We start from the raw sequence: 19031 nt of genomic DNA, 5'->3' as shown, positions 1-19031 counted from the left end.
AAAAGAAGACATTTTAAGTTCTTTTTAAAAGTTTGCAAATCTTGTTCTAATCTTAAATACAAAGGGAGAGAATTCCATAACATTGGGGCAGTAACAGAGAAAATTGAAGCACGGCGGGTTCCAATAATTTTCAGTGAAGGAACATTAAGGGTAGATTGAGAGGCTGATCTGAGAACTCTGGATGAACTGTAAGGAATCAGGAGCCTATCTATAAAAGCAGGAGTATTGGTTTTTAATGTGTTATGAACTAGAAGAGCTAATTTATAATTAATCCTGTAAGATATAGGCAGCCAATGAGCATTTTGTAATAGAGGTGTGACATGATCAAACTTTTTGGAACCTGTAATAATCTTTATTGCAATATTTTGAATGAGTTGAAGACGTCTTATGTCCTTTTGGTAAGCTCCTTTTAATAAGGAGTTACAATAATCTAATTTTGCGATAACTAAGGAGTGAATTAATGTATTAAGGGAAAATGAATCGAGAAGTGGGGCAAGCGAACGGATCATCTTTAACCTGTAGAAACAATTTTTAACGAGAGCGCTGATGTGTGCTTGAAAAGTGAGATTGTTGTCTATTAAGACTCCCAAAATTTTTGTGTTAGTTGTTTGATTGAGGGGCTTATTGTCAATTATTATTGGACTGGTAAGTTGAACTCCTTCTTTCCCTGAGAAAAGCACAGTGGAAGTTTTAGTTATACTTAGAGATAATTGATTGTTATTTAACCATTCGTGAATTTTGGCTAACTTATGATTGATTTCTGATATGTCATGTGAACTGTTGGGATCAATAGTGTGCAAAAGTTGAAAATCATCTGCATAGGCATATACTGTAAAGCCTATGGATTGACAGAGTGTTAAAAGTGGGGCCAAGTAAATATTGAACAGTAATGGTGAAAGTATGGATCCTTGAGGTATTCCATAATTGTTTTGGTACGGCTTTGAAAAAGCATTGTTGAAAAACACAGTGGAAGATCTTTCAGAAAAGTAAGATCGAAACCAATCTAATACTTGATCTTTAATGCCAATGGATGAAAGGCGCTGTAGTAGTAAATAGTGATCGATAGTATCAAAAGCTGCAGCTAAATCTAGAGAAATGAGTATATCCGATTTATGTTGGTCCAGAAAATATTGAATAGTTGTAACAAGACCTAGTAATGAATGTTCAGTAGAATGATTTTTCCGAAATCCAGTTTGATTAGGATGTAAAACCTGAGTTTTGTCAATGAAGTCTGATAATTGCTGGAATACTACCTTTTCTGTAATTTTGGCTAAAAATGGTAAACTCGAGATAGGACGATAATTTGAGCATTCTGACAAACTTGATTTAGTATCCTTAATGATAGGAAGAAGAACAGAATGCTTCCAATCAGTTGGAATTGATGAAGTGGACAGACTCGTATGAATAATTTGAAGAATAGCTGGACCAAATACTGAGAAATATCGTTTGAGAAGAAAAGGCGGAAAGTATTCTAATTTTGACCCTTTGAGGTTTAATCCTTGAAGTAGCTGTTTTATTTCAGTTAAGGATGGAAGGGTGAAGTTTGAACATGTAGCATGTAGTGACATATTATTTGATTTTTTGTCGTCATCTAGATTTCCCGTTAAATCATCGGTTAGGGGTGAGCTAGCATTATTGATTATGTTTGCTCTTATTGCTAGGGTCCACCTTGGGGATTAGCGCCCAAGAAAAGGATCTGGGTATCATCGTAGACAATATGATGAAACCTTCCGCCCAATGTGCTAGGAATTATTGAAAAAGGAATGGTTAACAAGACTAAGAATGTTATAATGCCCCTGTATCACTCCATGGTGCAACTTCACCAATAGTACTGCATTCAATTCTGGTCTCCTTTATCAAGAAAGATATAGCGACACTAGAAAAGATTCAAAGAAGAACGACCAAGATGATAAAGGGGATGGAACTCCTTTCATATGAGGAAAGACTAAAGGTTAGGGATTTTCAGCTTGGAAAAGAGACGGCTGAGGGGAGATATGAGTGAAGTAGAACGGGTACAAGTGGAACGATTTTTCACTTTGTCAAAAATTACAAGGACTAGGGGACACTCGATGAAGTTACAAGGAATACTTTTAAAACCAATAGGAAGAAATATTTTTTCACTCAGAGAATAGTTAAGCTCTGGAACGCAATGCCAGAGGTTGTGGTAAGAGCAGATAGCATAGCTGGTTTTAAGAACGATATGGACAATTTCCTGGAGGAAAAGTCCATAGTCTGTTATTGAGAAAGACATGGGGAAGCCACTGCTTGCCCTGGATCGGTAGCATGGAATGTTGCTACTCTTTGGGGTTCTAGAATCTCGTTACTCTCTGGGATTCCGGAATCTTGCTATTCTTTGAGATTCTGTATGGAATGTTGCTACTCTTAGGGTTTTGGCCAGGTACTAGGGACCTGGATTGGCCACCGTGAGAATGGGCTACTGGGCTTGATGGACCTTTGGTCTGACCCAGTAAGGCTATTCTTATGTTCTTACAATTTATAAATAGCAACGGAACTCTCCCATCAATTACTACCTTTTGTGCAGTTCCAAATTTTATGGAAAACATGCACACAATCAAGCTGAACTGAAGCAAGGCACTCACTAGGAATTATTATGGAAAGGAATAAAGGATAAAGCAAAGAATATCATATTGCCCCTGTATCTTTCCAATGTGCAATCTCACCTTGGGTATTATGTGGAATTTTCATCACCACATCTCGTAGTGGAACTGGAAAATGTACAAAGAAGGGTGAGCAAAATGATTAAGGTGATGGAAGGACATTCATTTGAGGGCAGACTGGAGAGGTTAGGGCTCTCAGCTTGGAAAAGAAACAATTGAGGGGAGATATGATTGAGACTACAAAATCCTGAGTGGTATAGAGTTGATGAAAGTGGATCGACATTTTACTGTTTCAAAAGGGTACTCCAAGAAGCTACATGGTAATACTTTAAAACAAAGGAGAAGAAATTTTTTTTTTATCTCATCGATCACAGCGGAAGCCAAGCTCTTAAACAGTGGTCTCAAACTCGCGGCACACCAGGTACTATTTTGAGGCCCTCGGTATGTTACCATTGTTCTGGAATGTTGCCCACCTCACTGCTATAACCTCACGCAAGCGCTTTCCTGCATCTGTACGCGATTGTGAGATGGAGTGGAGAGGATAATCGCGTACAGATGCAGGAAAGCGCTTGAGTGAGGTTACAACAGTGAGGCAGACAACATTCCAAAACTTAAGGTAACCATCGGAGGCAGTGCAGCTTGTGCTTGTACGTAATCTCGTGAACTTGTGAAATTCGGCACCTCTCCTGGCGGTGACTACTTGAGGTAAGATGGCGGTTGTGTCCGGTGCTGAAGGAGGTGAGAGCTGAAGGCGGTTGCAGACGCGACCACAGGATACTTAAGGCACAAGTCAGATATTGATTCTCCCCTTTACAAAAAAGCCTAGAGGACTCCACCAAAATCTTGTCTCTTGCAGTTGATACTTTAGAATCTAAATCACAGTTTTGTAGGAGGTAAAACTCTTTATCATTTATAAATCTTTCCTTAATTGCTTCTGATAATTTCCGCTATACACAGCTGAAAGCAGTGCAACATTCGGAAATTGAAAAACTATCTAGACTTCACTTTCTACATGTTGCATTGCTTTCAGTTGTGTATAGCTGAAATTATCAGAAGCAATTAAGGAAAGATTTATGAACTCTAATGAGTTTGACCTCATGCAAAGTTGTCATTTCTTTAAAGAGACATTAACTATTTTTTCTGCGGCCCTCCAAATCCAAAATGTGACCCTGCAAAGGGTTTGAGTTTGACACCACTGCTCTTAAGGATCTGTAGGCTACACTTTATCCAGGCTTTCCTGCTGCCTGTGCTTTGAAGAACCCACTCTCATCAAATTCGCACCTATTTAAAAAACATTCAACTGTTTGATCTTTCAAATTAATTCAATAACTAATTAAAGTACCTAAAGCACATATTGTGGTGAGAGATATCTTCAAAGAAACAGATGAGATTTGCGGATGATACGAAGTTATTCAGAGTAGTGAAGACACAGGGGGATTGCGAAGATCTGCAGCATGACATAATCAGGCTTGAGAAATGGGCATCGACATGGCAGATGAGGTTCAACGTGGATAAGTGTAAAGTGATGCATGTCGGTAACAAAAATCTCATGCACGAATACAGGATGTCCGGAGCGGTACTTAGAGACACCTCTCAGGAAAGAGACTTGGGAGTTCTAATCGATAAGTCGATGCTACGCAATGTGCGGTGGCAGCGAAAAGGGTGAATAGAATGCTAGGAATGATAAAGAAGGGGATCACGAGCAGATCAGAGAAGGTTATCATGCCGCTGTACCGGGCCATGGTGCGCCCTCACCTGGAGTACTGCGTCCAGCACTGGTCGCCGTACATGAAGAAGGACACAGTACTACTCGAAAGGGTCCAGAGAAGAGCAACTAAAATGGTTAAGGGGTTGGAGGAGTTGCCGTACATTGAGAGATTAGAGAAACTGGGCCTCTTCTCACTTGAAAAGAGGAGATTGAGAGGGGACATAATCAAAACATTCAAGATATTGAAGGGGATAGACTTAGTAGATAAAGACAGGTTGTTCACCCTCTCCAAGGAAGGAAGAACGAGAGGGCACTCTCTAAAGTTGAAAGGGGATAGATTCCGTAAGAACATATTCACCCAGAGAGTGATAGAAAACTGGAACACTCTTTCAGAGTCTGTCGTAGGGGAAAACATCCTCCAGGGATTCAAGACAAAGTTGGACAAGTTCCTTTCTCAACTGGAAAGTACGCAAGTGAGGCTGGGCTCATTTAGAGCACTGGTCTTTGACCTGGGGACTGCCGTGGGAGCAGACTGCTGGGACGACGGACCACTGGTGTGATCCAGCAGCGGCAATTCTTATGTTCTTATGCACCTTCAGAGACTTTTTTGTAATCCACCCTTCCCAGTGTTGCGCTTACCTAGGGCAGGAGGGTCCTCTGGACACGGCGGCAAGGGCTTCTCAGAGATGGACTGGTTGGATTCCGGTCCAGTGCTGGGGGGCAGCAGCTCACCAGTGCTGCCAGCAGGGGCAGTGTAGCTAGGAGCAGTCCCATTGGGCCGTGAAAAATTGTAATATGGGTGAGGGCGTGTGGAGTTCTTGGTGCCCAAACGGCTGAAGAAGTCCAGGTGTTGTGCGTAGACATTGAAGTAGAGAATCATTAATATAAGAAAGTGTATCAGGCACAGCAGGAGGATGGCTTTGCAAATCCTCTCCAGGGTCACTCCCAGAAGCAGCCTGCTCATCTTCCGGGCGCAGGCAGGCAATCATGTGCGCATTGAGTACACCAGCATGGAATGTCAGCAGCAGTGGGCAACCTATGCCAAAAAACAGAGAAAGCAATAGGTGAGTTTACAGTCAGAGAAAACCTTGGAAAGAAAAGGAAAAGAACAGCACTGGATGAAGTGAAAGAGAGTGCGGGGGAGGAAGGACCTTCCGAGGAGGAAGGAGCTCCCCTGGGGCACTCTCCCATTGGGTAGCCCCTGCTTCTCACCCAGAGACATCTAAAGCTTGTCTTAATGTTGTCTAGGGTCCAGCTGGCCCTTTCCAGGTAGGCACCAGAATTGTTTCAGAAAGACATTTTGCAATCAAATCAGTGAACCGGGCTAACTGGGGAAATGTTCCTTCACAAGCACACTTTGAGAAATACAAACTGTCACAGAGGTTTATCAGTACAATAGTAGCTTCACTTAGGTAATGTGTGTGAAAGGCAAGCCCTTTTCCAATGCTGGAGAGCCATGCAAACATAGTAAGTCTCTTAGAGCTAGATTCACGAACCTGCCCGATCCGGACAGGTCCGATGGATTCTTGAAAGTTGAATCTGCAGTTAGGGGCGATCGGCGGAACGCCTTCATCTGCCGGCATGGATCGCTGTTGTGCGATCCCCACGCATGTGCAGACCATCTGTAGCTGGTCTGCGCATGCCCGTCCGAGCCAAAACTTTTTTTTTAAGCTTTTACCTTTTTTTAAATTGGTTTTTAATAATAATAATAATAACTTTATTTTTCTATACCGCCACAATCTTGCGACTTCTAGGCGGTTTACATTCAAGAGAGCTGGACATTCAGCAAGTTACAATATGCAGATAGTTAGAGGAAATACAGAGTACATCAACTTTAAGAATGTGAAAGTATAAAGTGTATAGTACGCTAAGATATTTTTGAGAGGACCTGTTAGGAAAAGGTCGCGAATTACAAATGGCCCTGACTATACAACCATACAGGGCAGTGTAGATTGGGTTGTGCTCTACAAATATATAACCATTGCATGCATTGTGAAGGGCAGAGGCCCATGCTGGAGAAAACCTATAAAGTGAGGCTGCTTTCTTTGTTTAGATTAAGGGCTAGATTCACAAAGCAAACCAATCATGTACTGATCGGTTTGCGACCCTTGTGTGACCAGATTTCCCTCCACTATTCATTAACCTGTCCTGTGATCCGCATCGAATCCGTGCATTCAAATGAGGAGAAACGCATGCAAAGTGTACAGGGACGCGATTCATCAACCAAATTTTTCAAACCGACTGGGCTGGCTGATCAACCCAAGAAGCGACTGCTGGAGACTAGTCTTTCCAACTCTCCAGCTCCATAGAAGCCCTGCTCTCTGCCCTGCTCTGCCCAGATCTCTCCTGTCTGCTCACCCCGAATCGCCGCCCCAGTTTTCTCCTGCCCTTCCCCGAATCTCTCCTTCCCTTCCCCTGCCCTGCGAGCCTGTGGTTTTACCCGGGGGTCTAAAGCGGGTTAAAACTACGAGCTCACTGGGCTAAAAACTAATTTAAAAAAAGTTTTTAAAAAAAGTCACGGCTTGGACGGGCATGCGCAGACCAGCTACAGATGATCGGTGCATGCATGGGGATCGCACAACAGCGATCCGTGTTGGCAGATGGAGGCATTCCTCCGATCGCCCCCATCTACACATTCAACTTTCAAGAATCCACCAGACCTGCCCGGATCGGGCAGGTTCGTGAATCTAGCCCTAAGAGACTTACTATGTTTGCATGGCTCTCCAGCATTGGAAAAGGGCTTGCCTTTCACACACATTACCTAAGTGAAGCTACTATATTGTACTGATAAACCTCTGTGACAGTTTGTATTTCTCAAAGTGTGCTTGTGAAGGAACATCCCTGGGCTCTCTCCGCGTGAGAAGTGATTAACTAGTGCAACAAAAAAGTGCAATGCGTGTGAAAAATAATAATAAAAAACGCACACCTTCTTAAAGTTAAGTTGAAATTTGTCTCTGTCCCCCAAGCATGGGGCCAAAAGGAAAAAAGAGTGTCCAAATCACACCAAGCCAAACACAAACTGGAAGAACTTAGCTTCTCCGTGTGTGAGCAGTCCGTGAATGGTAACTTCGTCCTTCGTCCTACGGGACTCCGTTTCGGGGGTGCACACCCCCTTCTTCAGGAACTTGACTGCGCTGGGTCTTTCAGATTGTCCGACACAGCTAGAAAAGCGAGGTAGAAAATGACTCTTTTTTCCTTTTGGCCCCATGCTTGGGGGACAGAGACAAATTTCAACTTAACTTTAAGAAGGTGTGTGTTTTTTATGATTATTTTTCACACGCATTGCACTTTTTTGTTGCACTAGTTAATCACTTCTCACGCGGAGAGAGCCCAGGGATGTTCCGCAGTTAACACTCTTTTGGGTGTAACCCCGCGACAGCTACACTCTGGATTTTCCAGCGGTGGCTGTGTGACTGAGGGCTCTCCTGCTTTAATTAACATTTATTAATCTTGGTTATTGTTCAAGTTTTAGTTGGTCTTTGTCTCTTTCCCCTAATCATTTTCTAGTCTTGGGGTTTGGGAGGTTTTTTTCTTTTTTGTCTTAAGTCAGCAGAATTTTACGACATGGGTAATGTGTCTGGACATTTTTTCGAGTTTAAAATCTCTATCAGTATTTTTCCAATACTCCCTCCTACTGCTACTATTTATCACTTATATAGCGATAAAAGGCGTATGCAGCGCTATACATTTTGACGTTTAATAGATGGTCCCTGCTCGGAAGAGCTTACAATCTAACTTCTATTTACCCTCATCCCCACCTCCAACTGCATTGCTACCAGTATGGCGTGGCTCTTTAACACTGTCTTCATTCACCAGGAACAGGCAGGTTCCAAGGACTCCTACAGAACTTGCCTGTCCCTCCCTAAAGAAATCACAATAGTGAAACAGCATCTCACACTGTCAGCTGAGCAGGTGGAGGATTCCTGCTCAGCTTAGACCAGTGTCCCACAAACCTTCTCGAGACGCGGCACACTAAACACAGTGGCCACGGCGCGAAGCATTCGGAAGTGAACAGATGTCACCGTGATGACGTCCCTCCAGACGGGCCCTGAAACACCAGTAGGGGTGCCAGAGAGGACAGGCCTCTCGCCGCGAAAGGCACATCCTGTAGGCAGCTGGCCGGAGCCTTTCCTCTTCCCCAGTGTGCCACGGTACACCTGAAATCTCAGGAGGCACACAGTTTGAGATACACTGGCTTAGAAGGAACAGTGCCCCTCCCAAGTGAGTGAGCCTGCTTCCACTGTAACTAGCAGCAGGGGCTAGAGATAGGATTCAGTCCACGGGAAGGCAGTGGAGGCGGAGCACTGGAACAAATCTCCATTCATAGAGAGTGTAATTACAGGTCCAGCCACTGGAAGGCTGCTGATCTGGAGAAAGTTTCTGTGCTGTACAGCAGCAGTTCCAGCCAGCTGCAGTATACATACACTGAATCACTATAACATAGTGTTTAAGGAACTGCACCTTTCAGTGATAGAGGGTATAGGAAGTCTCCAGTCCTCTTTAAACACACTCCCTTATAAGGCCACTTTAAGAGCCTATTTTAGAGTACTCAGCAAGTAGGGTATGATTCTTCCAAGGCAGATAAAACCCCAGAGCAAAGACAAGCCAGAGAGGCTCAAGGAAGACAGGAACAGTGCTCAAGTTATGTATAGATTCACTAAGCAAACCTATCGTGTACCAATCGGTTTCTGAGCCCTTTGCGACCCAATTTCTCTCCGACCCGATTCACTAACCTGTGTAGTGATCCGATCCCGATCCGTGCATGCAAATGAGGGGAATCAGCGTGCAAAGCAGGAAGAATGCAATTCACTACACTTTTTGACTGGCTGGCCGATCAAAAAACAAGCGACTGGTGAGGACCAGTCGCTTGTGCTAAAACCCTGCTCTCTGCCTCGATTCTCCTGCTTGCCGCCCTGCTCTCTGCTCTCTACCCTGATTCTCCTGCTTGCCGCCCTGATCTCTGCTCTCTACCCTGATTCTCCTGCTTGCCGCCCTGCTCTCTGTTCTCTACCCTGATTTTCCTGCTTGCCGCCTTGCTCTCTACCCTGATTCTCCTGCTTGCCGCCCTGCTCTCTGCTCTCTACCCTGGTTCTCCTGCTTGCCGCCCTGCTCTCTACCCTGATTCTCCTGCTTGCCGCCCTGCTCTCTGCTCTCTACCCTGGTTCTCCTGCTTGCCGCCCTGCTCTCTACCCTGATTCTCCTGCTTGCCGCCCTGCTCTCTGCTCTCTACCCTGATTTTCCTGCTTGCCGCCCTGCTCTCTACCCTGATTCTCCTGCTTGCCGCCCTGCTCTCTGCTCTCTACCCTGATTCTCCTGCTTGCCGCCCTGCTCTCTACCCTGATTCTCCTGCTTGCCGCCCTGCTCTCTGTTCTCTACCCTGATTTTCCTGCTTGCCGCCTTGCTCTCTACCCTGATTCTCCTGCTTGCCGCCCTGCCCTCTACCCTGATTCTCCTGCTTGCCGCCCTGATCTCTGCTCTCTACCCTGATTTTCCTGCTTGCCGCCCTGCTCTCGGCTCTCTACCCTGATTCTCCTGCTTGCCGCCCTGCTCTCTGCTCTCTACCCTGATTCTCCTGCTTGCCGCCCTGCTCTCTGTTCTCTACCCTGATTTTCCTGCTTGCCGCCTTGCTCTCTACCCTGATTCTCCTGCTTGCCGCCCTGCTCTCTGCTCTCTACCCTGGTTCTCCTGCTTGCCGCCCTGCTCTCTACCCTGATTCTCCTGCTTGCCGCCCTGCTCTCTGCTCTCTACCCTGGTTCTCCTGCTTGCCGCCCTGCTCTCTACCCTGATTCTCCTGCTTGCCGCCCTGCTCTCTGTTCTCTACCCTGATTTTCCTGCTTGCCGCCTTGCTCTCTACCCTGATTCTCCTGCTTGCCGCCCTGCTCTCTGCTCTCTACCCTGATTCTCCTGCTTGCCGCCCTGCTCTCTACCCTGATTCTCCTGCTTGCCGCCCTGCTCTCTGTTCTCTACCCTGATTTTCCTGCTTGCCGCCTTGCTCTCTACCCTGATTCTCCTGCTTGCCGCCCTGCTCTCTGCTCTCTACCCTGGTTCTCCTGCTTGCCGCCCTGCTCTCTACCCTGATTCTCCTGCTTGCCGCCCTGCTCTCTGCTCTCTACCCTGATTCTCCTGCTTGCCGCCCTGCTCTCTGCTCTCTACCCTGGTTCTCCTGCTTGCCGCCCTGCTCTCTACCCTGATTCTCCTGCTTGCCGCCCTGCTCTCTGCTCTCTACCCTGGTTCTCCTGCTTGCCGCCCTGCTCTCTACCCTGATTCTCCTGCTTGCCGCCCTGCTCTCTGTTCTCTACACTGATTTTCCTGCTTGCCGCCTTGCTCTCTACCCTGATTCTCCTGCTTGCCGCCCTGCTCTCTGCTCTCTACCCTGATTCTCCTGCTTGCCGCCCTGCTCTCTGCTCTCTACCCTGATTCTCCTGCTTGCCGCCCTGCTCTCTACCCTGATTCTCCTGCTTGCCGCCCTGCTCTCTGCTCTCTACCCTGATTCTCCTGCTTGCCGCCCTGCTCTCTGTTCTCTACCCTGATTTTCCTGCTTGCCGCCCTGCTCTCTGCTCTCTACCCTGATTCTCCTGCTTGCCGCCCTGCTCTCTGTTCTCTACCCTGATTCTCCTGCTTACCGCCCTGCTCTCTGCTCTCTACCCTGATTCTCCTGCTTGCCGCCCTGTTCTCTGCTCTCTACCCTGATTCTCCTGCTTGCCGCCCTGCTCTCTGCTCTCTACCCTGATTCTCCTGCTTGCCGCCCTGCTCTCTGTTCTCTACCCTGATTTTCCTGCTTGCCGCCCTGCTCTCTGCTCTCTACCCTGATTCTCCTGCTTGCCGCCCTGCTCTCTGCTCTCTACCCTGATTCTCCTGCTTGCCGCCCTGCTCTCTGTTCTCTACCCTGAGTTTCCTGCTTGCCGCCTTGCTCTCTACCCTGATTCTCCTGCTTGCCGCCCTGCTCTCTGTTCTCTACCCTGAGTTTCCTGCTTGCCGCCTTGCTCTCTACCCTGATTCTCCTGCTTGCCGCCCTGCTCTCTGCTCTCTACCCTGATTCTCCTGCTTGCCGCCCTGCTCTCTGCTCTCTACCCTGATTCTCCTGCTTGCCGCCCTGCTCTCTGTTCTCTACCCTGATTTTCCTGCTTGCCGCCTTGCTCTCTACCCTGATTCTCCTGCTTGCCGCCCTGCTCTCTGCTCTCTACCCTGATTCTCCTGCTTGCCGCCCTGCTCTCTGCTCTCTACCCTGGTTCTCCTGCTTGCCGCCCTGCTCTCTACCCTGATTCTCCTGCTTGCCGCCCTGCTCTCTGCTCTCTACCCTGATTCTCCTGCTTGCCGCCCTGCTCTCTGTTCTCTACCCTGATTTTCCTGCTTGCCGCCTTGCTCTCTACCCTGATTCTCCTGCTTGCCGCCCTGCTCTCTGCTCTCTACCCTGATTCTCCTGCTTGCCGCCCTGCTCTCTGTTCTCTACCCTGATTTTCCTGCTTGCCGCCTTGCTCTCTACCCTGATTCTCCTGCTTACCGCCCTGCTCTCTGCTCTCTACCCTGATTCTCCTGCTTGCCGCCCTGCTCTCTGCTCTCTACCCTGGTTCTCCTGCTTGCCGCCCTGCTCTCTACCCTGATTCTCCTGCTTGCCGCCCTGCTCTCTGCTCTCTACCCTGATTCTCCTGCTTGCCGCCCTGCTCTCTGTTCTCTACCCTGATTTTCCTGCTTGCCGCCCTGCTCTCTGCTCTCTACCCTGATTCTCCTGCTTGCCGGCCTGCTCTCTGCTCTCTACCCTGATTCTCCTGCTTGTCGCCCTGCTCTCTGTTCTCTACCCTGAGTTTCCTGCTTGCCGCCTTGCTCTCTACCCTGATTCTCCTGCTTGCCGCCCTGCTCTCTGCTCTCTACCCTGATTCTCCTGCTTGCCGCCCTGCTCTCTGCTCTCTACCCTGATTCTCCTGCTTGCCGCCCTGCTCTCTGTTCTCTACCCTGATTTTCCTGCTTGCCGCCTTGCTCTCTACCCTGATTCTCCTGCTTGCCGCCCTGCTCTCTGCTCTCTACCCTGATTCTCCTGCTTGCCGCCCTGCTCTCTACCCTGATTCTCCTGCTTGCCGCCCTGCTCTCTGTTCTCTACCCTGATTTTCCTGCTTGCCGCCTTGCTCTCTACCCTGATTCTCCTGCTTGCCGCCCTGCTCTCTACCCTGATTCTCCTGCTTGCCGCCCTGATCTCTGCTCTCTACCCTGATTTTCCTGCTTGCCGCCCTGCTCTCTGCTCTCTACCCTGATTCTCCTGCTTGCCGCCCTGATCTCTGCTCTCTACCCTGATTCTCCTGCTTGCCGCCCTGCTCTCTGTTCTCTACCCTGATTTTCCTGCTTGCCGCCTTGCTCTCTACCCTGATTCTCCTGCTTGCCGCCCTGCTCTCAGCTCTCTACCCTGGTTCTCCTGCTTGCCGCCCTGCTCTCTACCCTGATTCTCCTGCTTGCCGCCCTGCTCTCTGCTCTCTACCCTGGTTCTCCTGCTTGCCGCCCTGCTCTCTACCCTGATTCTCCTGCTTGCCGCCCTGCTCTCTGTTCTCTACCCTGATTTTCCTGCTTGCCGCCTTGCTCTCTACCCTGATTCTCCTGCTTGCCGCCCTGCTCTCTGCTCTCTACCCTGATTCTCCTGCTTGCCGCCCTGCTCTCTACCCTGATTCTCCTGCTTGCCGCCCTGCTCTCTGCTCTCTACCCTGATTCTCCTGCTTGCCGCCCTGCTCTCTGCTCTCTACCCTGGTTCTCCTGCTTGCCGCCCTGCTCTCTACCCTGATTCTCCTGCTTGCCGCCCTGCTCTCTGCTCTCTACCCTGGTTCTCCTGCTTGCCGCCCTGCTCTCTACCCTGATTCTCCTGCTTGCCGCCCTGCTCTCTGTTCTCTACCCTGATTTTCCTGCTTGCCGCCTTGCTCTCTACCCTGATTCTCCTGCTTGCCGCCCTGCTCTCTGCTCTCTACCCTGATTCTCCTGCTTGCCGCCCTGCTCTCTGCTCTCTACCCTGGTTCTCCTGCTTGCCGCCCTGCTCTCTACCCTGATTCTCCTGCTTGCCGCCCTGCTCTCTGCTCTCTACCCTGATTCTCCTGCTTGCCGCCCTGCTCTCTGTTCTCTACCCTGATTTTCCTGCTTGCCGCCCTGCTCTCTGCTCTCTACCCTGATTCTCCTGCTTGCCGCCCTGCTCCTTGCTCTCTACCCTGATTCTCCTGCTTGCCGCCCTGCTCTCTGTTCTCTACCCTGAGTTTCCTGCTTGCCGCCTTGCTCTCTACCCTGATTCTCCTGCTTGCCGCCCTGCTCTCTGCTCTCTACCCTGATTCTCCTGCTTGCCGCCCTGCTCTCTGCTCTCTACCCTGATTCTCCTGCTTGCCGCCCTGCTCTCTGTTCTCTACCCTGATTTTCCTGCTTGCCGCCTTGCTCTCTACCCTGATTCTCCTGCTTGCCGCCCTGCTCTCTGCTCTCTACCCTGATTCTCCTGCTTGCCGCCCTGCTCTCTGCTCTCTACCCTGGTTCTCCTGCTTGCCGCCCTGCTCTCTACCCTGATTCTCCTGCTTGCCGCCCTGCTCTCTGCTCTCTACCCTGATTCTCCTGCTTGCCGCCCTGCTCTCTGTTCTCTACCCTGATTTTCCTGCTTGCCGCCTTGCTCTCTACCCTGATTCTCCTGCTTGCCGCCCTGCTCTCTGCTCTCTACCCTGATTCTCCTGCTTGCCGCCCTGCTCTCTGTTCTCTACCCTGGTTCTCCTGCTTGCCGCCCTGCTCTCTACCCTGATTCACCTGCTTGCCGCCCTGCTCTCTGCTCTCTACCCTGATTCTCATGCTTGCCGCCCTGCTCTCTGTTCTCTACCCTGATTTTCCTGCTTGCCGCCCTGCTCTCTGCTCTCTACCCTGATTCTCCTGCTTGCCGGCCTGCTCTCTGCTCTCTACCCTGATTCTCCTGCTTGCCGCCCTGCTCTCTGTTCTCTACCCTGAGTTTCCTGCTTGCCGCCTTGCTCTCTACCCTGATTCTCCTGCTTGGCGCCCTGCTCTCTGCTCTCTACCCTGATTCTCCTGCTTGCCGCCCTGCTCTCTGCTCTCTACCCTGATTCTCCTGCTTGCCGCCCTGCTCTCTGTTCTCTACCCTGATTTTCCTGCTTGCCGCCTTGCTCTCTACCCTGATTCTCCTGCTTGCCGCCCTGCTCTCTGCTCTCTACCCTGATTCTCCTGCTTGCCGCCCTGCTCTCTACCCTGATTCTCCTGCTTGCCGCCCTGCTCTCTGTTCTCTACCCTGATTTTCCTGCTTGCCGCCTTGCTCTCTACCCTGATTCTCCTGCTTGCCGCCCTGCTCTCTACCCTGATTCTCCTGCTTGCCGCCCTGATCTCTGCTCTCTACCCTGATTTTCCTGCTTGCCGCCCTGCTCTCTGCTCTCTACCCTGATTCTCCTGCTTGCCGCCCTGATCTCTGCTCTCTACCCTGATTCTCCTGCTTGCCGCCCTGCTCTCTGTTCTCTGCCCTGATTTTCCTGCTTGCCGCCTTGCTCTCTACCCTGATTCTCCTGCTTGCCGCCCTGCTCTCTGCTCTCTACCCTGGTTCTCCTGCTTGCCGCCCTGCTCTCTACCCTGATTCTCCTGCTTGCCGCCCTGCTCTCTGCTCTCTACCCTGGTTCTCCTGCTTGCCGCCCTGCTCTCTACCCTGATTCTCCTGCTTGCCGCCCTGCTCTCTGTTCTCTACCCTGATTTTCCTGCTTGCCGCCTTGCTCTCTACCCTGATTCTCCTGCTTGCCGCCCTGCTCTCTGCTCTCTACCCTGATTCTCCTGCTTGCCGCCCTGCTCTCTACCCTGATTCTCCTGCTTGCCGCCCTGCTCTCTGTTCTCTACCCTGATTTTCCTGCTTGCCGCCTTGCTCTCTACCCTGATTCTCCTGCTTGCCGCCCTGCTCTCTGCTCTCTACCCTGGTTCTCCTGCTTGCCGCCCTGCTCTCTACCCTGATTCTCCTGCTTGCCGCCCTGCTCTCTGCTCTCTACCCTGATTCTCCTGCTTGCCGCCCTGCTCTCTGCTCTCTACCCTGGTTCTCCTGCTTGCCGCCCTGCTCTCTACCCTGATTCTCCTGCTTGCCGCCCTGCTCTCTGCTCTGGTTCTCCTGCTTGCCGCCCTGCTCTCTACCCTGATTCTCCTGCTTGCCGCCCTGCTCTCTACCCTGATTTTCCTGCTTGCCGCCTTGCTCTCTACCCTGATTCTCCTGCTTGCCGCCCTGCTCTCTGCTCTCTACCCTGATTCTCCTGCTTGCCGCCCTGCTCTCTGCTCTCTACCCTGGTTCTCCTGCTTGCCGCCCTGCTCTCTACCCTGATTCTCCTGCTTGCCGCCCTGCTCTCTGCTCTCTACCCTGATTCTCCTGCTTGCCGCCCTGCTCTCTGTTCTCTACCCTGATTTTCCTGCTTGCCGCCCTGCTCTCTGCTCTCTACCCTGATTCTCCTGCTTGCCGCCCTGCTCTCTGCTCTCTACCCTGATTCTCCTGCTTGCCGCCCTGCTCTCTGTTCTCTACCCTGAGTTTCCTGCTTGCCGCCTTGCTCTCTACCCTGATTCTCCTGCTTGCCGCCCTGCTCTCTGCTCTCTACCCTGATTCTCCTGCTTGCCGCCCTGCTCTCTGCTCTCTACCCTGATTCTCCTGCTTGCCGCCCTGCTCTCTATTCTCTACCCTGATTTTCCTGCTTGCCGCCTTGCTCTCTACCCTGATTCTCCTGCTTGCCGCCCTGCTCTCTGCTCTCTACCCTGATTCTCCTGCTTGCCGCCCTGCTCTCTGCTCTCTACCCTGGTTCTCCTGCTTGCCGCCCTGCTCTCTACCCTGATTCTCCTGCTTGCCGCCCTGCTCTCTGCTCTCTACCCTGATTCTCCTGCTTGCCGCCCTGCTCTCTGCTCTCTACCCTGGTTCTCCTGCTTGCCGCCCTGCTCTCTACCCTGATTCTCCTGCTTGCCGCCCTGCTCTCTGCTCTCTACCCTGATTCTCCTGCTTGCCGCCCTGCTCTCTGTTCTCTACCCTGATTTTCCTGCTTGCCGCCTTGCTCTCTACCCTGATTCTCCTGCTTGCCGCCCTGCTCTCTGCTCTCTACCCTGATTCTCCTGCTTGCCGCCCTGCTCTCTGCTCTCTACCCTGATTCTCCTGCTTGCCGCCCTGCTCTCTACCCTGATTCTCCTGCTTGCCGCCCTGCTCTCTGCTCTCTACCCTGATTCTCCTGCTTGCCGCCCTGCTCTCTGTTCTCTACCCTGATTTTCCTGCTTGCCGCCCTGCTCTCTGCTCTCTACCCTGATTCTCCTGCTTGCCGGCCTGCTCTCTGCTCTCTACCCTGATTCTCCTGCTTGCCGCCCTGCTCTCTGTTCTCTACCCTGAGTTTCCTGCTTGCCGCCTTGCTCTCTACCCTGATTCTCCTGCTTGCCGCCCTGCTCTCTGCTCTCTACCCTGATTCTCCTGCTTGCCGCCCTGCTCTCTGTTCTCTACCCTGATTTTCCTGCTTGCCGCCTTGCTCTCTACCCTGATTCTCCTGCTTGCCGCCCTGCTCTCTGCTCTCTACCCTGATTCTCCTGCTTGCCGCCCTGCTCTCTGCTCTCTACCCTGGTTCTCCTGCTTGCCGCCCTGCTCTCTACCCTGATTCTCCTGCTTGCCGCCCTGCTCTCTGCTCTCTACCCTGATTCTCCTGCTTGCCGCCCTGCTCTCTGCTCTCTACCCTGATTCTCCTGCTTGCCGCCCTGCTCTCTACCCTGATTCTCCTGCTTGCCGCCCTGCTCTCTGCTCTCTACCCTGATTCTCCTGCTTGCCGCCCTGCTCTCTGTTCTCTACCCTGATTTTCCTGCTTGCCGCCTTGCTCTCTACCCTGATTCTCCTGCTTGCCGCCCTGCTCTCTGCTCTCTACCCTGATTCTCCTGCTTGCCGCCCTGCTCTCTGCTCTCTACCCTGGTTCTCCTGCTTGCCGCCCTGCTCTCTACCCTGATTCTCCTGCTTGCCGCCCTGCTCTCTGCTCTCTACTCTGATTCTCCTGCTTGCCGCCCTGCTCTCTGCTCTCTACCCTGATTCTCCTGCTTGCCGCCCTGCTCTCTGCTCTCTACCCTGGTTCTCCTGCTTGCCGCCCTGCTCTCTACCCTGGTTCTCCTGCTTGCCGCCCTGCTCTCTACCCTGATTCTCCTGCTTGCCGCCCTGCTCTCTGCTCTCTACCCTGATTCTCCTGCTTGCCGCCCTGCTCTCTGTTCTCTACCCTGATTTTCCTGCTTGCCGCCTTGCTCTCTACCCTGATTCTCCTGCTTGCCGCCCTGCTCTCTGCTCTCTACCCTGATTCTCCTGCTTGCCGCCCTGCTCTCTGCTCTCTACCCTGGTTCTCCTGCTTGCCGCCCTGCTCTCTACCCTGATTCTCCTGCTTGCCGCCCTGCTCTCTGCTCTCTACCCTGATTCTCCTGCTTGCCGCCCTGCTCTCTGTTCTCTACCCTGATTTTCCTGCTTGCCGCCCTGCTCTCTGCTCTCTACCCTGATTCTCCTGCTTGCCGCCCTGCTCTCTGTTCTCTACCCTGATTCTCCTGCTTACCGCCCTGCTCTCTGCTCTCTACCCTGATTCTCCTGCTTGCCGCCCTGTTCTCTGCTCTCTACCCTGATTCTCCTGCTTGCCGCCCTGCTCTCTGTTCTCTACCCTGATTTTCCTGCTTGCCGCCTTGCTCTCTACCCTGATTCTCCTGCTTGCCGCCCTGCTCTCTGCTTCCTGCTCCGATTCTCCTGCCTGCCGCCCTGCTTCTCTGCTCTGATCTCCTGCTCTCAGCCCCGACTCTCCTGCCCTTCCCTGCAGTGCAAGTCCTTGGTTTTAACCTGCAGGCTTAAAGCGGGTTAAAACCAAGGGCTTGCAAAAAAAAAAAAAAGTTTCTACTGCTGAGAGCATGCGCAGACCATCTACATGCAAGGAAGATGGTCTGTGCATGCTCAAGGATCGCACACTAGCGATCCGTGCGGTTGGAGGGGGGCTTTCCTCCCAGCGCCCTCATTTTAATTTTGTTGTTTTGTGAATTGGTTGGGCCTGCACGGATCGGGCACAGGGAGTGAGGTTAGTGAATCTGGCCCAAGTATCAGAAGACTTGCTAATGTGAAAGGTCACTTTGGTCAGCCACAAAACTTAGAGACTTGAAGAAAGCGACAGGTATATTTTATTCAGCATAGGCGGACCCCTGAGCCCCAAGCTGGTAGCTTCAGAAGTACCAAAACCAGGAAGTTACAGAGATATTTATTCATTTTTCTGCCTATACAACTGAATTCTAGAAAAAACTTTTCACACGTTACTTTTCTTAACAATCATTGGTCCTAAGCTCACACTAACAGGTCACTACTAGCAGGTCACTTATCTAAGCCCTGCATTCTTTCTGTTACACGTCCAGGAGGGCAGAATACAATATCGTGTATGCTGAGATAACCATAAGAAGCTAAAATGCCCAAGCTAAAACACCCAGTTCAGGCAGGCTAGAACATCAGATAAACATAATTCAGCATTTTATTAAATAATAATAATAATAATTTTATTTCTTATATACCGCTATACCCTAAGTTCAAAGCAGTTTACAGTAAAAGTCATGTCTAGAGAGAGTACAGTGTTACCAGTAGGATACAGGATAATACAAAGTGAGCAGGTACTGGGTGATTACAATAGGTAATAACAAGAAAGCAGTTACAGGATGTTTACAATAAGATACAAGATAATAACAAGAGAACAGTTACAGGATGTTTA

At 50.6% G+C, this 19031-nt stretch overlaps 1 protein-coding gene across 2 annotated transcripts in view; it reads right to left on the bottom strand.

The window, feature by feature from the left end:
* B4GALT2 (beta-1,4-galactosyltransferase 2) overlaps nt 1–19031 on the bottom strand; it is a 175233-nt gene that overhangs the window by 107120 nt on the left and 49082 nt on the right. For both annotated transcript variants that reach the window (XM_033916639.1, XM_033916638.1), the window contains one exon: nt 4966–5362. In XM_033916639.1, coding sequence (XP_033772530.1) covers nt 4966–5290 — 325 coding nt within the window. In that variant the 5' untranslated portion in view covers nt 5291–5362. The remainder of the gene's footprint in view (nt 1–4965; nt 5363–19031) is intronic.

The sequence above is a fragment of the Geotrypetes seraphini genome, chromosome 12 (genome assembly GCF_902459505.1).
Source record: "Geotrypetes seraphini chromosome 12, aGeoSer1.1, whole genome shotgun sequence".
Taxonomy (NCBI): Eukaryota; Metazoa; Chordata; class Amphibia; order Gymnophiona; family Dermophiidae; genus Geotrypetes; species Geotrypetes seraphini.
The sequence above is the reverse complement of the archived record's forward strand: the minus strand, read 5'-3'. Positions and strand labels throughout refer to the sequence as shown.